The sequence below is a fragment of the Arachis ipaensis genome, chromosome B04 (assembly GCF_000816755.2).
Source record: "Arachis ipaensis cultivar K30076 chromosome B04, Araip1.1, whole genome shotgun sequence".
Taxonomy (NCBI): domain Eukaryota; kingdom Viridiplantae; phylum Streptophyta; class Magnoliopsida; order Fabales; family Fabaceae; genus Arachis; species Arachis ipaensis.
The window spans coordinates 123,281,709-123,297,817 of record NC_029788.2 but is presented as its reverse complement, the minus strand read 5'-3'; the positions used below and the strand labels follow the sequence as shown (position 1 = coordinate 123,297,817).

Sequence of the window (16,109 nt, the reverse complement as noted above, 5' to 3'; positions counted from 1 at the left end):
CGTTAGTGACTTAGTGTATATATTTAATATTGTATTACTATATCAGTACAATGACTAATGATTATTTAAGAAAATAGATATAACCGAATGATTATATAAATAATTTTACGCTACCAATATTTTAAACTCAATTATGGATTATGGATAGGAGACCTTCAAGGGTGGGGCTTATAGCGTGGCTAGTGCGCCAAAGAAATTTAACAGGGATGATGTTATCTGGTTGTTTTAACTCCGTTAGTGACTTAGTGTATATATTTAATATTGTATTACTATATCAGTACAATGACTAATGATTATTTAAGAAAATAGATATAACCGAATGATTATATAAATAATTTTACGCTACCAATATTTTAAACTCAATGCAAAGTTATGGATAGGAGACCTTCAAGGGTGGGGCTTATAGCGTGGCTAGTGCGCCAAAGAAATTTAACAGGGATGATGTTATCTGAGAAAAGGTTGTTTTAACTTCAAGTCTTCAATAAAAGTGGTATACGTCCTTTGTCTCTTAAACTAAATCAATTAATCATCTATTCTCCATGGTAATTTTTCATAAAAATGTGGTGTGAAATGATTAAGTGGTGGAGATTTAGTACTTGTTTGCTTGACCTCTCACATATAAAGTCTTTAAGGAGTGATGTTATTGAGTAAAACAAAGATAATTAAGATATGAGTGACGGCATATATTTCAAAGTGAAGAATAAAATAATTTAAAAAATACACAAATTAAATGGAGTCTAAAATTTTGAAATTGATGATGTTAAGTTGGCACTTAGTTTTTGGAGTCGAGGTTTGATTACCAAATAGAAATATTATGTTGATCGAACATTTTTAAAAAATCTTTTAATTTTTTAAATAATGACACCAACTATTTGCTGCGTGTTAACACTTGAATTTATTTAACTTCATAAACTAAAATCAAATCAGTCTAACCTCAATATTTAATAAAAAATTAAGAATAACAGAGAACATAAAAAAAAAATTTTTGATAGAAAGAATATTTTAAAAAAAATTTTAGTAGAAAGAACATTTTATTATTCAATTATTTGTTACAAATGACTTACATATTCAAATTCTAACTCTCATCCTTATTTATAGTCATCTACCTCCTCAACGAATGGTTATAATTAAATCTAATCAATGGTCTAAATTATATTGATCATCCAAAACCTTCACTACAAAGATCTATCCTACCACATTTTTCTAAATACTTTTAGATTATTTCATACTATTCTTCATATTTCTATATACATGTACACTCTTCTAAAATACTCTATGACCTTTCACAGTCTTCTAGAACCTTCTAGGGCATTCTAAAACGTTCCATAGCCATCTAGAGCATTCTTAAACACCTCAGAAAATTATACAAACACCGTTAAATTTAACCTTCTAAAATTTATCTTGATATTTTTTCCCACCTATTGCGCAGACATCCTCGTCACGTTTTGTTTATGATAGCGCTCTAGGTGTTATTGGAATTGCCACAAATCTTCACGAGTTTTTCAATTAGTCTCTGTTATTGGGAGTCCTTTCCACTTGATCAAGTATTGGATACTTAGTGGTACTCCTTTTCATCACACAATTCGATTAGCTAGGATTTTCTTGATCTCTTTGTCGAATAATCTAATTACCATGGGTGGAGCTCGATTCGAGTCACCTCTACTCGGTTCATTTTTATCTTCATGATATGGCTTAAGCATACTCACATGGAATACTGGATGAATCTTTGTAGAGGGAGGGAGTTGTACTTTGTAAGCAACCTCTCCAACACGCCCAATGATCTCAAATGACCCTTCATATTTGCAAATCAAGTCCTTATGAACCTTGCAAACGGCTTTGAATTGTTGATTTGTTGTGAAATAATTTTAATCATTACCTTATCTCCCACTTGATAGCTTGCATGCCTTCTCTTCTTATCTGTCCATTTTTTCATCATCTTTGCAACTTTGTTGAGGTAAGAACGAGTGATATCTACTTGTTCTTCCCAAGACTTAATCATATAATAAGTTTCAGGGCTCTTCTCTGAGTAAGAGGAAGAAAGAAAGTGTGGTGTAAGCGGCTGTTGTTTGGTCACAATCTCGAACAGACTCTTCCTTGTGAAATCACTCCTTTACAGATTATATGAGAATTGAGCAACGTATAGGAGTTTTGTCTAGTCTTTTTTATTAGGGCTTATGAAATGCCTCAAGTAAGATTCGAGTAAGGCATTTACTCTCTCTGTCTGCCCATCAGTTTGAGGATGAAAGCTTGTCAAGAAATGAAGTTCTGATCCAAGAAGTTTGAATAGCTTTGTCTATAGTCATTCTGTGAAGCGTGGATCTCAATCACTGATAATGATCTTAGGTAATCCCTAGTACTTCAGAACATTCTTGAATAATAGTTGTGATGCTTCCTCTACAGTGCAATCAGTAAGGGCAGATATAAAAATAGCATACTTTAAAAATCGATCTACTAATAAGAGGATAGATCCAAATTCCTTGGACTTCGGTAAGAAAAAGATGAAATCCAAAGACACACTTTTTCACGGTCGCTCTGGCAGAGACAGAGATTTCAACAACTCACTTGGTATCTTATTTTCAATCTTATCTTGTTGGCACACAAGACAAGTATTCACATAGCTCTCCATTTCATCTCTCATTTGAGGCCAATAATAGGAAGATTCAATGAGTGCCAAGGTCTTTTGTTGGCTTTGATAACCAGCCCATTTGGTGTCTTGGTATTTTTTTCACTAACTTCTCCTTAGATTTTTTCAGTTAGGGACGTATAGTCTTCTCCTTTTAGTATAGAGAAGGTCATCTTATAGTCAAAATCTGTTGGTCATACCTTCTCTAGTCAACTCCACCAATTTTTTGGTTAATGGATCATGATGCAACCCTTCCTTGGTGGTGTGTATAATATCTCATTCAATCATGAAAATGACTGCCAACTCGGTCTTTGATGGACGGATGAATCCAACATCTAGCAGATCCTTGAGTTGCTTCTCCAACTCCTTAAGTTCTAGCGGTGCCATCTTGTATGGTGCTGGGATAGGCGACTTTGCTCCTAAGTCCAATTTAATCTTATGGTCCACCTTCTTCTTTGGTGGTAGTTGCTTTGGCAACTCTGGAGGTATCATATCCTTATTTTATTCGAACACTTTCTTGATTTCAGGGAGAATATTTTTTCCTTCGGATGTTGACTCCTCTTGTAATATAGCCAAATATGTCATCTCCCTCTTCTTGAACCCTCTCTTGAGTTGCATAACAGAGACCATTAGTGGTCCTCTAGCTTTTGAAAGTGTAAGGACCATGCATGGAGACCTTTTTTCCATGACGCATACTATGTCATAGTATGACATAGGTATTATGTAACACCCTAATTACCCTAAGCCTTACCTCATGCCATAAAGTAAAGGATAACTAAATGTCACGACAATTCTAAGGCTTATACAGTAATATATATAGAAAGAGATAGTAAGTCTAGAAGCCTGATGAAGAAATAAGCTCAAAAACAGAGTTACAAAGCGTGAAACGTTCACACGAAACTACAAGTATAAAGGCACAAGATATAGATACAAGATAACAAGGCATATGTAGATATATGAGTATAATAGTCATAAAGTACTAGCCTCAGCCCACAGAGTTTAGGCCGACTAGTATATACAGACATAACAGAATTTTAAAAGTTAAAACAACATATACAATGTCTCTCTCAAAGTTATCCTCTAAGACAAATAGAGATACAAAAGTGAGAGTACTAAAACAAACTATTCAAAAGAAATAAAAAAGATGATAAAGATCCTCTGCTCTGTCACCATCATACAACTCACCGAGGTGGGTTACGGCCTGTATCTGAAAAACAACAACAGAATATGATATGAGAACTGGAGGTTCTCAGTATGGTAACAGTGCCCAGTAATGTAAGATATAAGATTTTGGGACGCCAGAGGCAATCATAGAACTTCACATCAGGCATAATATTCAAGCTTATAAAACAAATAAATAAATCCTTAAACAGGTCATCTAACTTAGAGAATTTCTAATCTAACATTTACACGATGTCCCACAACCTTCGCCAACCTAACCGCCATACGATCCTATCGCCACCGTCTACTGAACCTCCTCAATCCCAGTAGAAAATACAAGTAATTCATACAAGTAAAGCACAAGTAATTATCAAGTATAGTAAGTAAATCAAGAAGCACTTAAGCATGTTATACAATTAGGCATATTATGCAAGTAAAAAAAGCAAGCAAACACATAGTAATGCATATAATGAATGCATGTCCTACTGGCTGTGATATCACATTGTCGGTTCAACTGCTAACCCGACACATTTTCATGGGAATGTCGCCTTTTGGTCACGAATAAAATGGGTACCCTCAAGGATATCGTGCCCGGCACATGGTCCATGGATATAGTGCCCGCGCACACTCGTGATTCCAAAAGGATGCAAGCAGGATACTCAGCCACAGACCTCACATCTCAACATAAGTGGGATAAACCAACCATTCTTATGCCGCCGATGCGACCTCGACAAGCGGGATTAACCAACCGTCCTTGCCAGGTGCATAGCATCTCAACAATACCAGTATAAAACAATATACATCCATATTCCATCAATTATCACTTTCAGTACTCAATCTTTTCTCATTTATCTTCGAGTCCCAAACTCATCACAAACATTTTCAATTTTCTTATTTCCACAACTCATCATACTCATCATCAATATAATACTCCAACGGTCCCCTCACAAACTTCAGAAATCTAAGTCTCCGTCTTCTAATCTTTTTACCAGAAAATATCTAGTTAAACTCACTTAGGGTATTCTTTATGTTTCAAAGCCTAAAAACAAGTTAAGAGACCTTAAACAAGCGTTACAGAAGTTTGCAAGTTTATCGAAAAGGTAAAATGATTGAAAACAAGGTTTCTATTTGAAAAGCAGAGCTTGTGCGTACGCATAGAGGTGGCGTACGCACACAAGGTAAAATTTTCTATTTTATGTGTACGCTTGAATACGTGCGGACACACTCAACAGAAGACTCTTCTCAACTTGTGCGTACGCATAATGTTGTGCGTACGCACAACTTGCAACTTTCACAGGGTTTGCGTGTGCACACCCCTCATGCGTGTGCACAAACCAGAACTTACAATTTTCTGCAACATCACAGAATTCATATTTTTGACACCAACTTCCAACGATCATATCTTTTTCTACAAAATTATGATTTCTTCGAAATCTATACCATTTTAAAGATCTTTGAATTATCTTTAATTTGATATAATATTCAATTAATTTCAAAAATCGAGACTTAAGATATGATCCACCAAAGTTGGCCAAAAATTCGTGCCAAAAACCTTTTAACATCAAATTTACCAAAACTCTCAATTCAAAACCAATTATTCCACATCTAAAACAGCCCCAATGTACCTAAATTATATTCACATACCTTCTCATCATTCCACAACTTAGCAACATACAATATCATCCATTCCATACACCAAATTCCACTTATAAAACTCAAATTTCAATAATTAACATCACAAAACATCATTTCACCATCCTCAATATTTATTAACATCAACAAGCCTCATAATTCATTATCAATCTTCATAATCATCATTATTCAACCCCACATCATAATTCAACATCATCATTCACCAAAATCATCACAATCATCAAAACCATCATACAATTATCAACAACCAATTCAATCCTATCCTAAGGTCTACTAGTCTAAGTGTCCAGAAATATTACATATTACATAGAGAAAATCGAAACTATACCTTGGCCAATTTCTAATACGTGCAAAACACCAAATTTGGACTCCAACAAGCCTCAACTCCCCAACAATCCACCAACAGAAGAACCAATACTCCAATAATCACAATTCAACCTAGACATGCATAATTTATCACAAATCAACCTAGAGTTTATCAAATCTACAAAACTACAAGAAATTTGAATATTCTCACCTTATCCAATATTGATTAAGACAAAACCCAATAGCAACTAAGTGCTAGAGTGTACCTAAACACCCAAAATCACAAAAATCACTCAAAAATCAAACCTAAAATTTTGAATTTCATAGAGATAAAAAAATGGGTAAGGATTTTCGAAAATCTTATTACTTTGGTTAAATAAAAATAATGGACTCGATGAGAGCTTCGCGTAGCAACTGGCGGCACGCGAATCGGAGTTACGTAGCTCAAGATATGATCAATTGAATATAATTATGAATAGTATTTTCTCTCCTCCCTTCACTCTTCTTTTTAGTTGCTAGAGTTTTGTTTCAAGTGTGTTATAAGTTTATTTGGGTTCATTTACACACTTATATATATTGGGCTTGGGCCCAACTTAGGTCCGGTCTAACTCTTTAGTGTTTTTGGCCCATTTGGTCCGATTTTGGGCCAAACCTTTAGAATTTGCGCCCGGTTTTTAACTTTAATTATTTTTCTAAGTTTTTCTACAGTTTTTACTGCTCTCACACAGTACAGATTTAAGTCGGTACTGCCGACTAATTTATCGGTACGCATTTTTCTGCAGAAAATTATATTTTCCAACTCAGAAAAATCTATTGAGTCCAAATACCATATTTAAAATTTTTAATTAATATTCTAAATTTTTGGAACCTATTTTGAGTAATTAAATTATTTTAGTTAAGCGGTTAATTAACAGCGGTTCTTACATATTATATTTGTCTTCCTTTGTAAATCGAGCCCAATGACTATCTTAAAATCGTCATGGATGCTACTGAGAAATCCACAAGACTCTTTAAAGATCTAAGAGTCATCTCAACCCTTTTTGCTACTCCCTTAAGAGGTTCACCCTTAGTATTCATGGATTTGAACCAGTCAGTCTTTTCGATGATCTTCAACCCAAGCCTCTTTACTTCATCAGGTGTGACGAAATTGTGTGTAACACCACTGTCAATCATAACTATGACGGATTTTTCATTTATAAAGGTTTTGACATACATCAAACATTTCTTTTCTACAATGCTTACCTCTTTTTCCTTCTCAACATTCATGACTTGAATAGATTCAATACACTCAGTCACTTGTGATTGAACCTCTCATTCTTCGGCGATAGATGCTAGAATCCCTAATTTGGGACAGTCTTTTATTTGGTGTGGTCCCTTACACATGAAGCATCCTTCTTTAAGCATGAAAGCTTTTTTTTTTTCTCGTACTCTTTTTTTGAAAAATACTTTCTTTCCTTCTTGGTTGAGAAATGTTTTTCCTTATCTCCCCTAACTTTAGTAGAACTAGGCTTGGAAGAAGACTTGGGTTTAGAGTCTCCCCGACGATATTCGGTAAACGATTTGGCTACCACGATAGCCTCGTCGACATCCTTAGAATTTTTCCTTTGTAATTCTTGTTTTGCCCAAGGTTGGAGTCTATCAATGAAGAAGAATAATATATCTTCTGATGCTAAGTTGGAGATTTAAAGTGTGAGAGTAATGAACTCCTTTACGTAGTTGCTAATCATACTCTTGTACTTTAACTCCCTCAACTTCTTCCTTGCTTCATAGACCACATTCCCAGGGAAGAACTTTCTTTTTTTAAAAATCTTTCCATGTAGCTATGTTACAAGTACCATTTTCTATATCTATGTACTTTCTCCTCCATCATAAAGTAGTATTATCAGAAAGGTAGAGAGTTGTAGTATGTACCTTTATTGCTTATTTGACCACCTCTTAACCTTCGAATTACCTCTCCATTTGTCATAAGAAGTTCTCCACCTCTTGAACTTCCTTCATGCCCTTGAACTCATTTACTTTTGGGAGATCAATCTTTGTCGTCTCCCTTATAATGGTTGGTCGAGATTTTGCCTTCTCGAACCAAACTCGAACTTCCTAAAATAACTTCAAGAAATTCTCAAGGTTCTCTTCTATTTGGAGCATGCTTTTCTTTGAAAGCATATAGTTCACCCTACACGTGAGTCTCGAGGATCTCCTTATCATGTTCTATCCTTTGGAGGCGCTCATCCATAGAGGATAGAACATTCTCCAACATAAAAATTCTCTCTTCTAAGAAGTTAAAGTCCTTACCTCTAGACTCACTCAAAGAATGTACCTTCTTGCCTCCCCATTGACAAGGAATGATATCTTTTTTCCTTTGAGACTCAACACATTCTATGGTTACATTAGAAGTCATACCCACAAACCACTTGTGCTCCCTCTCGAACCTTACTTTGATGCCAAATTGTCACAGGTCTTGCACACACTCTAACACTGCCGTGTCGACACTTGAACTTACTTAGCCTCTTAAGCTAAGACCAAGTCAGGCTAACCCTTAATATTTAGCAAGAAGGCTAAGAACAAAAGAGAACACAAGAGAAAGGAAATTTTGGTAGAAAGAACACTTTATTACTCAAGTATTTATTACAAATGACTCATACATCCAAACTCTAATTCTCATCCCTATTTATAGTCATCCACCTCCTTAATGGATAGTTATGATTAAATCTAATCAACGGTCTAGATTGAAAATCCAGAACATTCACTACAAATATCTGTTCTACCACATTTTTCTCAATACTTTTAGATTATTTCACACTATTCTTCATACTTCTATATACATCTACACTCTTCTAGAATACTCTATGACTTTTTAGAGTCTTCTAGAATCTTCTAGGGTATTTTGAGACCTTTTAAAGCATTCTAGAACCTTTCGAAATTATCTAAAACATGTTCAAATACTCCAAAAATTATACAAACACGATTAAATCTAACCATCTAAAATTTACCGTGACATATTATAAACATAGTCTAAAGCTTTACCTTCAATTTTTAAGAGACTTGATAAATAAAAAAAAAGTTGTATGTCGTATATATATATACACACGTTTTGACTAAATCTTTGTTTGCAACAGCTATTATATATTTTTAATTTTACAACCAAAATGTGCCACATGTCATTTTTTCATTATAATTGAAATCAAATCTTTTCCTCTAAAATTAAGGAATTTCTCCTCTACTCTTTACTAATTTTACAATCAAAATGTGCCACATGTCACTCCCTCATTATAATTGAAATTAAATCTTTCCCTCCAAAATTAAAGAGAATTCTTTCCTCCTCCATACTAATTTTACAACCAAAATGTGCCACATGCCACTCCCTCATTGCAATAGAAATTAAATATTTCCCTCCAAAATTAAAGAGTTCTCTTCTCCTCCTTCTTCCTTTGTCTATCTCTCTCATTCCTTCAACCACTCTATCTATTTTATATATCATTATCAATATCAATGACTAATTACTAATTTGACAATCAAAATGTGCAACATGACATTCTTTAATTGCATTAAAATTAAAATTAAAATATTAAAATTAAAATATATCTATATTATTTATTATATATTACTATCTAATTTAATAATCAAATGTATCACATGACACTCTCTTATTAAAATTGAGAGAAAATATTTTTCTCCAAAATTAATAAACTCCCTTCCAAAATTCTTCCATCCATCTCTCTCTATTTTTTTTATTTCTCTCTATCATTTTCACTCTATATGTAATTTATATTTTATATTAGTAATTTGACAAATCAAAATATGTCATCTGATATTTTTTATTGCCATTAAAATAAATTTTTTCTTCCAAAATTAACAAACTCTCACTCTTATTCTTCATCTTTTTTTTTCTCTCTCTTTTCTCTCATTTTCTATTTTTTCTACCTTTTCGTTCTACAGAAAATAAAATTAACAAAATAATATAATTCAAATAAAAAATGAGACTTTTTCATATAAAAATAATAACTAAAAATTTTGATATTTGATCTTTTATCTATAAAGACTTTGGTCTAAGAACAAAGTGGATCGTAGTTTTTATCAACTTACGATTTTTTTTTGTAAAAATAATTTAATTTTATAAATCTTTTGTACCATGCATAATCTATATTATTAGAACAAAGTAAATTGTAATTTTAAAAAATTTATATTTCTATAGTATTACTACGAATAAAAATATTAGTTATTTAATAAATTTAAGACCAAATTTAAGTTGTGCATCAAACTCAACTAAGTTTGAGAAGGAATTGTTAAGGGATGCTAGTAAACTATTAACTTATGTGAAAAGAAAATTGAGGTTGTTTACGTCAATTAGAGTTTGTTAGATATTTATCTCTTATATACATGGGTATAAATAGCTAGTTACTCTGTGAGCAATTAACAATGTTAAAATTCTATAATTTTGTTTAATATATGTAATTGAGGTTATATGTTAAATAGTATTTTATTTTATTAATTAGGTATTTCTTAGGTACTCTTGAGGTACTCTGGTGTATATAGATGGTTAAACAGAGTATGTCCATTAGGGTTAGAGTGTCTAATATTTTTGTATATATATGGATAATAGTAATGAGAAAGGTAAAAAAAGCTTTTTATCCCTCAGCTGCCTCTTTCTCTCTTTTCAGAGCCTCCCTCTCATATGGTACTTGCTACACTATTTTACCATTCAACTCTGCAGGTTTGAACAGAGTTTTGTCATGGTGCGGTGAACGTGGAGCCTGCAATAAAGTGTGAATCTTTCACTATATATGAGAATTTGTAGTTAGAGTAGCTCGTAAAAGGTAGATCTGTCCGATTTATTCATCAATGGCAACGAATGAGACAGAGGTGATGAATCCAGATACGCAGAGTTTCACTGCAGCAGATTTTCAAAACTTTGCAAAGATGATGGCTCAGTTTCAAGCTTTCCAAGCCACTTCTAGATCTAACACCAACCTTCTTCAAGATCCTTCAAGTTGTTACTACCTTCACCCAAGTGAGACACCTGGAATTGCTCTCACAACTACTCCACTGACCACATTGAACTACCACACCTGGTCCAGATCTGTGCGGATCTGTTTAAAATCGAAGAATAAAATTAGATTCATTAATGGCACGTTACTCAAACCAGCTCCAACGGATGATTCGTATGATGTTTGGGACCGTTGCAAGACGTTTGTGTTATCATGGCTACATGGATCATTGAGTCCAGAAATTTTGCAGAGTGTACTGTGGTGCGACAATGCACACGAACTATGGAAGGACCTCAAACATCGATTTTATGAGGGCGATCTATTTCGGATTGCTGAGCTTGAGGAAGATCTGTTCAGCACAAAGCAAGGTGAGTTATCCATCACCTCTTACTATACAAAACTGAAAGAGATCTGAGAAAAAATAGACGAATTCAGACCCATACCAACTTGTGCTTGCTTGAGTAATTGTAGCTGTGGATTAGACATAATGAGGCAATATAGGTTGCAGTCTTATATGATTCGTTTTCTTAGAGGTTTAAATGACCAATATGCAAGTGTGCGCTCCCATATTATGTTGCTTAAGCCCCTTCCAGATGTGAATATTGTTTTTTCTCTACTTCTTCAACAAGAGAGACAAATGATGCATCTCATTAAACCAGATTCTAGAATGTTAGTGAATGCTGTTCACACTAAATCTATAGATGAAAGAGAGCCATACCAGATTAGCCAAGGCAGTGTCAAATTTGTCAATACTGGAGGTGAAAAAGGCCAATTCGGGACCAATAATGTCAGAGGAAGAGGAAGAGGGCGTGGTAAAGGTGGCAGAGGTACTATTAGAGGAGCTCCCAAACTTTGCTCTTATTGTGGAAAACAAGGTCACTTGGTGGATACATGTTACCAGAAGCATGGATTTCCACCACATTTGCAACCAAATCACTCTAATGGAGTACCTCTTTCAGCTAATTCAGTGAACTCAGTGGTAGTTGCGAGTGGTAGTTGCGAGTAATGCAGAATGCAACCCCACAGTTATCCAAAATGAAGGCAAGGTCAGTTTGGATGGGATATTCTCGGATAAACAGAAAGAAGCACTTATTGCACTATTCCAGCAACATAAAGAACCTCTTCATGATGAAAATTTGGCAACCATTCATGCTCCTTCATCCGGTATATTTCATCTCATTTCTCTTTCCGGTTTTGAATTGAATTCTCAAGATTGGATTTTAGATACGGGAGCAACTGCTCACATTTGTTTTAGTCTTAAACATTTTTATTCCATTAAACATATTAATTCAGTTAAAATTATCATGCCAAATGGTTCACAAACTGTTACAACCTTATATGGAACAGTTTTCTTCTCAGCTGATTTTTATTTGACTGAGGTTCTATATGTACCAAGTTTTAAACGTAATCTCATTTCTATTTCAAAAGTTACTAATGCCTTATCTTGTTGTTTTATGTTCAATGCTCATAATTGTGAGATTCAGGAGCGGCCTACCTTGAGAATGATTGGAATTGCTGATCAAAAGCGAGGGTTGTATACAATAAATACTCAAGCAAAGATGGCTGTTAACTTTAGCAAATTAGAAGAAAAGATTTTGAATATTATGACAGAAGAACAGGACACTTCACACACTTCACAGAGTGTTCTTTGGCATTATAGGTTAGGCCATATTTCTTTTAATAGATTACAACAATTACGAAAAATGCATTCATTCATCTCATGTCCAAACAATAATGTACCATGTGATCCATGTCATTTTGCAAAATAAAAGAGGCTACTTTTTTCAAATAGTTTGACTAAATCTGAATTTCCTTTTGATTTGATTCATGCTGACATTTGGGGGCCTATTGCCACACCAGCTACTTCCGGCCATCGATATTTTTTAACCATTGTTGAGGATAGGAGTAGGTTTACTTGGATTTTCTTTATGAAAAATAAATTTGAAACTCGCTCTCTTTTAGAGAATTTTGTTGAAATGATTTATACACAAAAGGGAATCATGGTAAAAGCCATTAGAACTGATAATGGCTAGGAATTTTTGATGACTTCTTTCTATCAAAAGAAAGGAATTTTACATCAAAGAAGTTGTGTAGAAACACCACAACAAAATGGAATTGTTGAAAAAAAGCATCAAGATATTCTAAATGTAGCTAGGACTCTCATATTTGCTTCTAATCTTCCAAATTGTTTTTGGCATTATGCAGTGGCTCATGCTATTTACATAATTAATAGAGTACCCCAAGTTACATTTAAACATAGCCCATATCATATTCTTAATGGCAACATTCCAGAATTAACATCTCTAAAGGTTTTTGATTGTTTAGCCTTTGCTTCTACTTTATATGCTCATCGAAAGAAATTGGATCATAGAGCACGAAAATGTGTCTTTCTTGGATATAAATCAGGGACAAAAGGCTATATTTTACTTGATATTAAAACCAAAGAAGTTGTTATTTCTCGAAATGTTGTTTTCTATGAATCCTATTTTCCTTTCAAAGAGATTTTCTCTTTCTAATTTCAAAAATAATTCACTCACAAGATCAAGAGACTTGCATTCTAATGAAGAAATTCTCGTTTCCGAACCTCATGCACCTGCATCTAACTCTCCTAATTCTCACCCACTTAAACTTGCATCTCATGATTTTTCTTCTGGCCAACCTTCCATTTTTGAAGCAAATAATTTGGATCCTGCTGCATCATCAACTAATCCAAACAGCACATCTCATGCTAATGAACTTAGAAGATCATGCAGGCAAAGAAAACAGCCATCCTATTTGCAAGAGTATCATTGCATGCAGGTCAATGTTTCGGCTCAGCAATCTCCAACTTCCTTTGAAGTGAAGTATCCAATCTCTGACTATGTATCTTACAACGCATTGTCAATAAGGCATAAAGCTTTTTCAGCTACTATATCCTCCACCACAGAACCAAGAAGTTATGAAGAGGCCATCCTCTATGATAGCTGGCGTAAGGCAATAAGTGCTGAATTGAATGCTCTTGAGGAGAATAAAACATAGAAACTGACTTCTCTTCCTTTTGGAAAGAAGGCAATTAGTTGCAAATGGATTTTCAAGATCAAGTTCAAACCCAATGGTGAGGTAGAACGCTACAAGGCAAGGCTCGTTGCAAGAGGCTTCACTCAAACGGCAGGTTTTGACTACTTTGATACCTTTAGTCCAGTCATCAAACTCACTACTTTAAGAATGCTTTTGGTTATTGCTGCTACTAAAGGATGCTATGTCAATTCTGCTTTTCTCCATGGAGATTTACCAGAAGAGGTGTATATGAAACCTCCATTAGGATTGGCAGTGCCAGCTGGTTCAGTTTGTAAGTTGGAAAAATCATTATATGGTTTGAAACAGGCTAGTAGACAGTGGCATCAGAAGTTATGTTATGTTCTCATTGAAGATGGATATACTCAATCAAAATCAGACAGTAGTTGTTTGTTCACTAAACTATCTGATTCAGGCTTCACATGTATCCTTGTTTATGTGGATGACCTAGCAGGAGATGATTGGAGAGAAATTGCAAGGATTAACCAGCTCTTGGATAACAAATTTAAAATTAAGGATCTTGGTGATTAAAATTTTTTCTTGGTTTGGAAATTGCCAGAAGTCAACAAGGCATTGCCATGTATCAACACAAATATACACTTGACTTGCTTGATGAGTTTGGGTTGATGAATGCAAAACCAGCCTCCACGCCAATAGATTATACAAGTCATCTATCTAAATCTTCAAGAACTTCTCTTGATGATGTTGCACCTTATAGACGGCTAATTGGACGTTTAATTTACCTCACCAATACACGGCCGGATATATGCTTCGCAGTTGGTAAACTCAGTCAGTTTTTAGATTGTGCCACAACAAAACATTTTCAAGCTGCTCTGCATGTGCTTCGATATCTTAAAGGTGCTCCGGCCAAGAGAGTATTATTTTCCACCTCCAACAATCTCACACTCACTGCCTTCTCTGACTCAGATTGGGGAGCTTGTCCAGACACTAGACTTTCACTATCTGGATTTTGTTTCTTTCTTGAAAAGTCATTGATTTCTTGGCGAAGTAAGAAGCAACACACCGTAGCTCGCTCCTCGGCTGAAGCTGAATATCGAGCCATGGCTCTTGCCACTTGTGAGGGAGTGTGGCTCTCTTACTTGTTGAAAGACTTTAGAATACCTCTCTCTCGTCCTATTGTTATGTACTGTGACAATCAATCCGCTCTCCATATCGCTGCTAATCCAGTCTTTCACGAAAGGACTAAGCATATAGAGATTGATTGTCATACTATTCGTGATAGAGTTCAGGAAGGACTGATTAAGCTTCTTCCAGTTTCTTCAACAAATCAAGTTGCTGATATCCTAACCAAATCACTGTCACCTAAAAGTTTCTTCTCTTGTAATGCCAAACTGGGTCTCATCAATTTTCATGTGCCCCAGCTTGAGGGGGGATGTAATTGAGGTTATATATTAAATAGTATTTTATTTTATTAATTAGGTACTTCTTAGGTACTCTTGAGGTACTGTGGTATATATAGATGGTTAAACAGAGTATGTCCATTAGGGTTAGAGTGTCTAATATTCTTGTATATATATGGATAATAGTAATAAGAAAGGTAAAAAAAAGCTTTTCATCCTCAGCTACCTCTTTCTCTCTTTTTAGAGTCTCCCTCTCATATGGTACTTACTACACTATTTTACCATTCAACTCTACATGAACAGAATTTTGTCAATATCTCTCCTTTCTCTTCCTTCATTTCTTTTTTCATGATAATACTCTGTTTGTTATCTTTTGCGTTTATACAAGTACATTTACACATTTCAACAAATGAAATATGAACATTGTTATATGACGAATAAAATCTTACAAAATATCTATGAACATAGAAGATGCGAAAAATATGATAAATATAACTAGCTACAATATAGTTATGGGGTATAGTAATATTACATTTTAGAGTAAAGTTATAATTTAGTCTATGAAAATTTTAATTTTAGATTAATTAATTTTTAAAGATAAAAAAACTATCAATTAGGTTCTCTATAATAATAAATAAGAAAAAATGTTATGTCATTTCGTTTATAGTGCGAAACGAAATGAAATTATTTATGTGTTCCATTATCTATAGTGACGTATTTTATTATTGTTGCATGAACATATGAACAATATCATTTTAGACACTAAAATATTAGTTATTTTCTTATTTTTTTTTATAACATCACCAATTATTCTCTATTCACCACAAACCCTAATAACGTAGGTAAAGTTTCATTCTAAAAGTTATCTCTTTCGTAATTTTTTATAAATAGACACGTCATTATAATTAACGATATATAAAAATATTACAGTTAAGTTTTACATCATAAATTAATATAAGAATATAATAT

At 34.0% G+C, this 16,109-nt stretch overlaps 1 protein-coding gene across 1 annotated transcript; it reads left to right on the top strand.

The window, feature by feature from the left end:
- On the top strand, positions 13,362 to 15,236 carry LOC107637174 (uncharacterized mitochondrial protein AtMg00810-like). The gene has a single exon (XM_016340613.2). The coding sequence runs from the start codon at positions 14,358 to 14,360 to the stop codon at positions 15,180 to 15,182; it is 825 nt and encodes a 274-aa protein (XP_016196099.1). The 5' UTR covers positions 13,362 to 14,357; the 3' UTR covers positions 15,183 to 15,236.

Coding starts and splice junctions, on each gene's coding strand:
- LOC107637174 (XM_016340613.2), top strand. CDS start 14,358: ATGTATCAACACAAATATACACTTGACTTGCTTGATGAGTTTGGGTTG.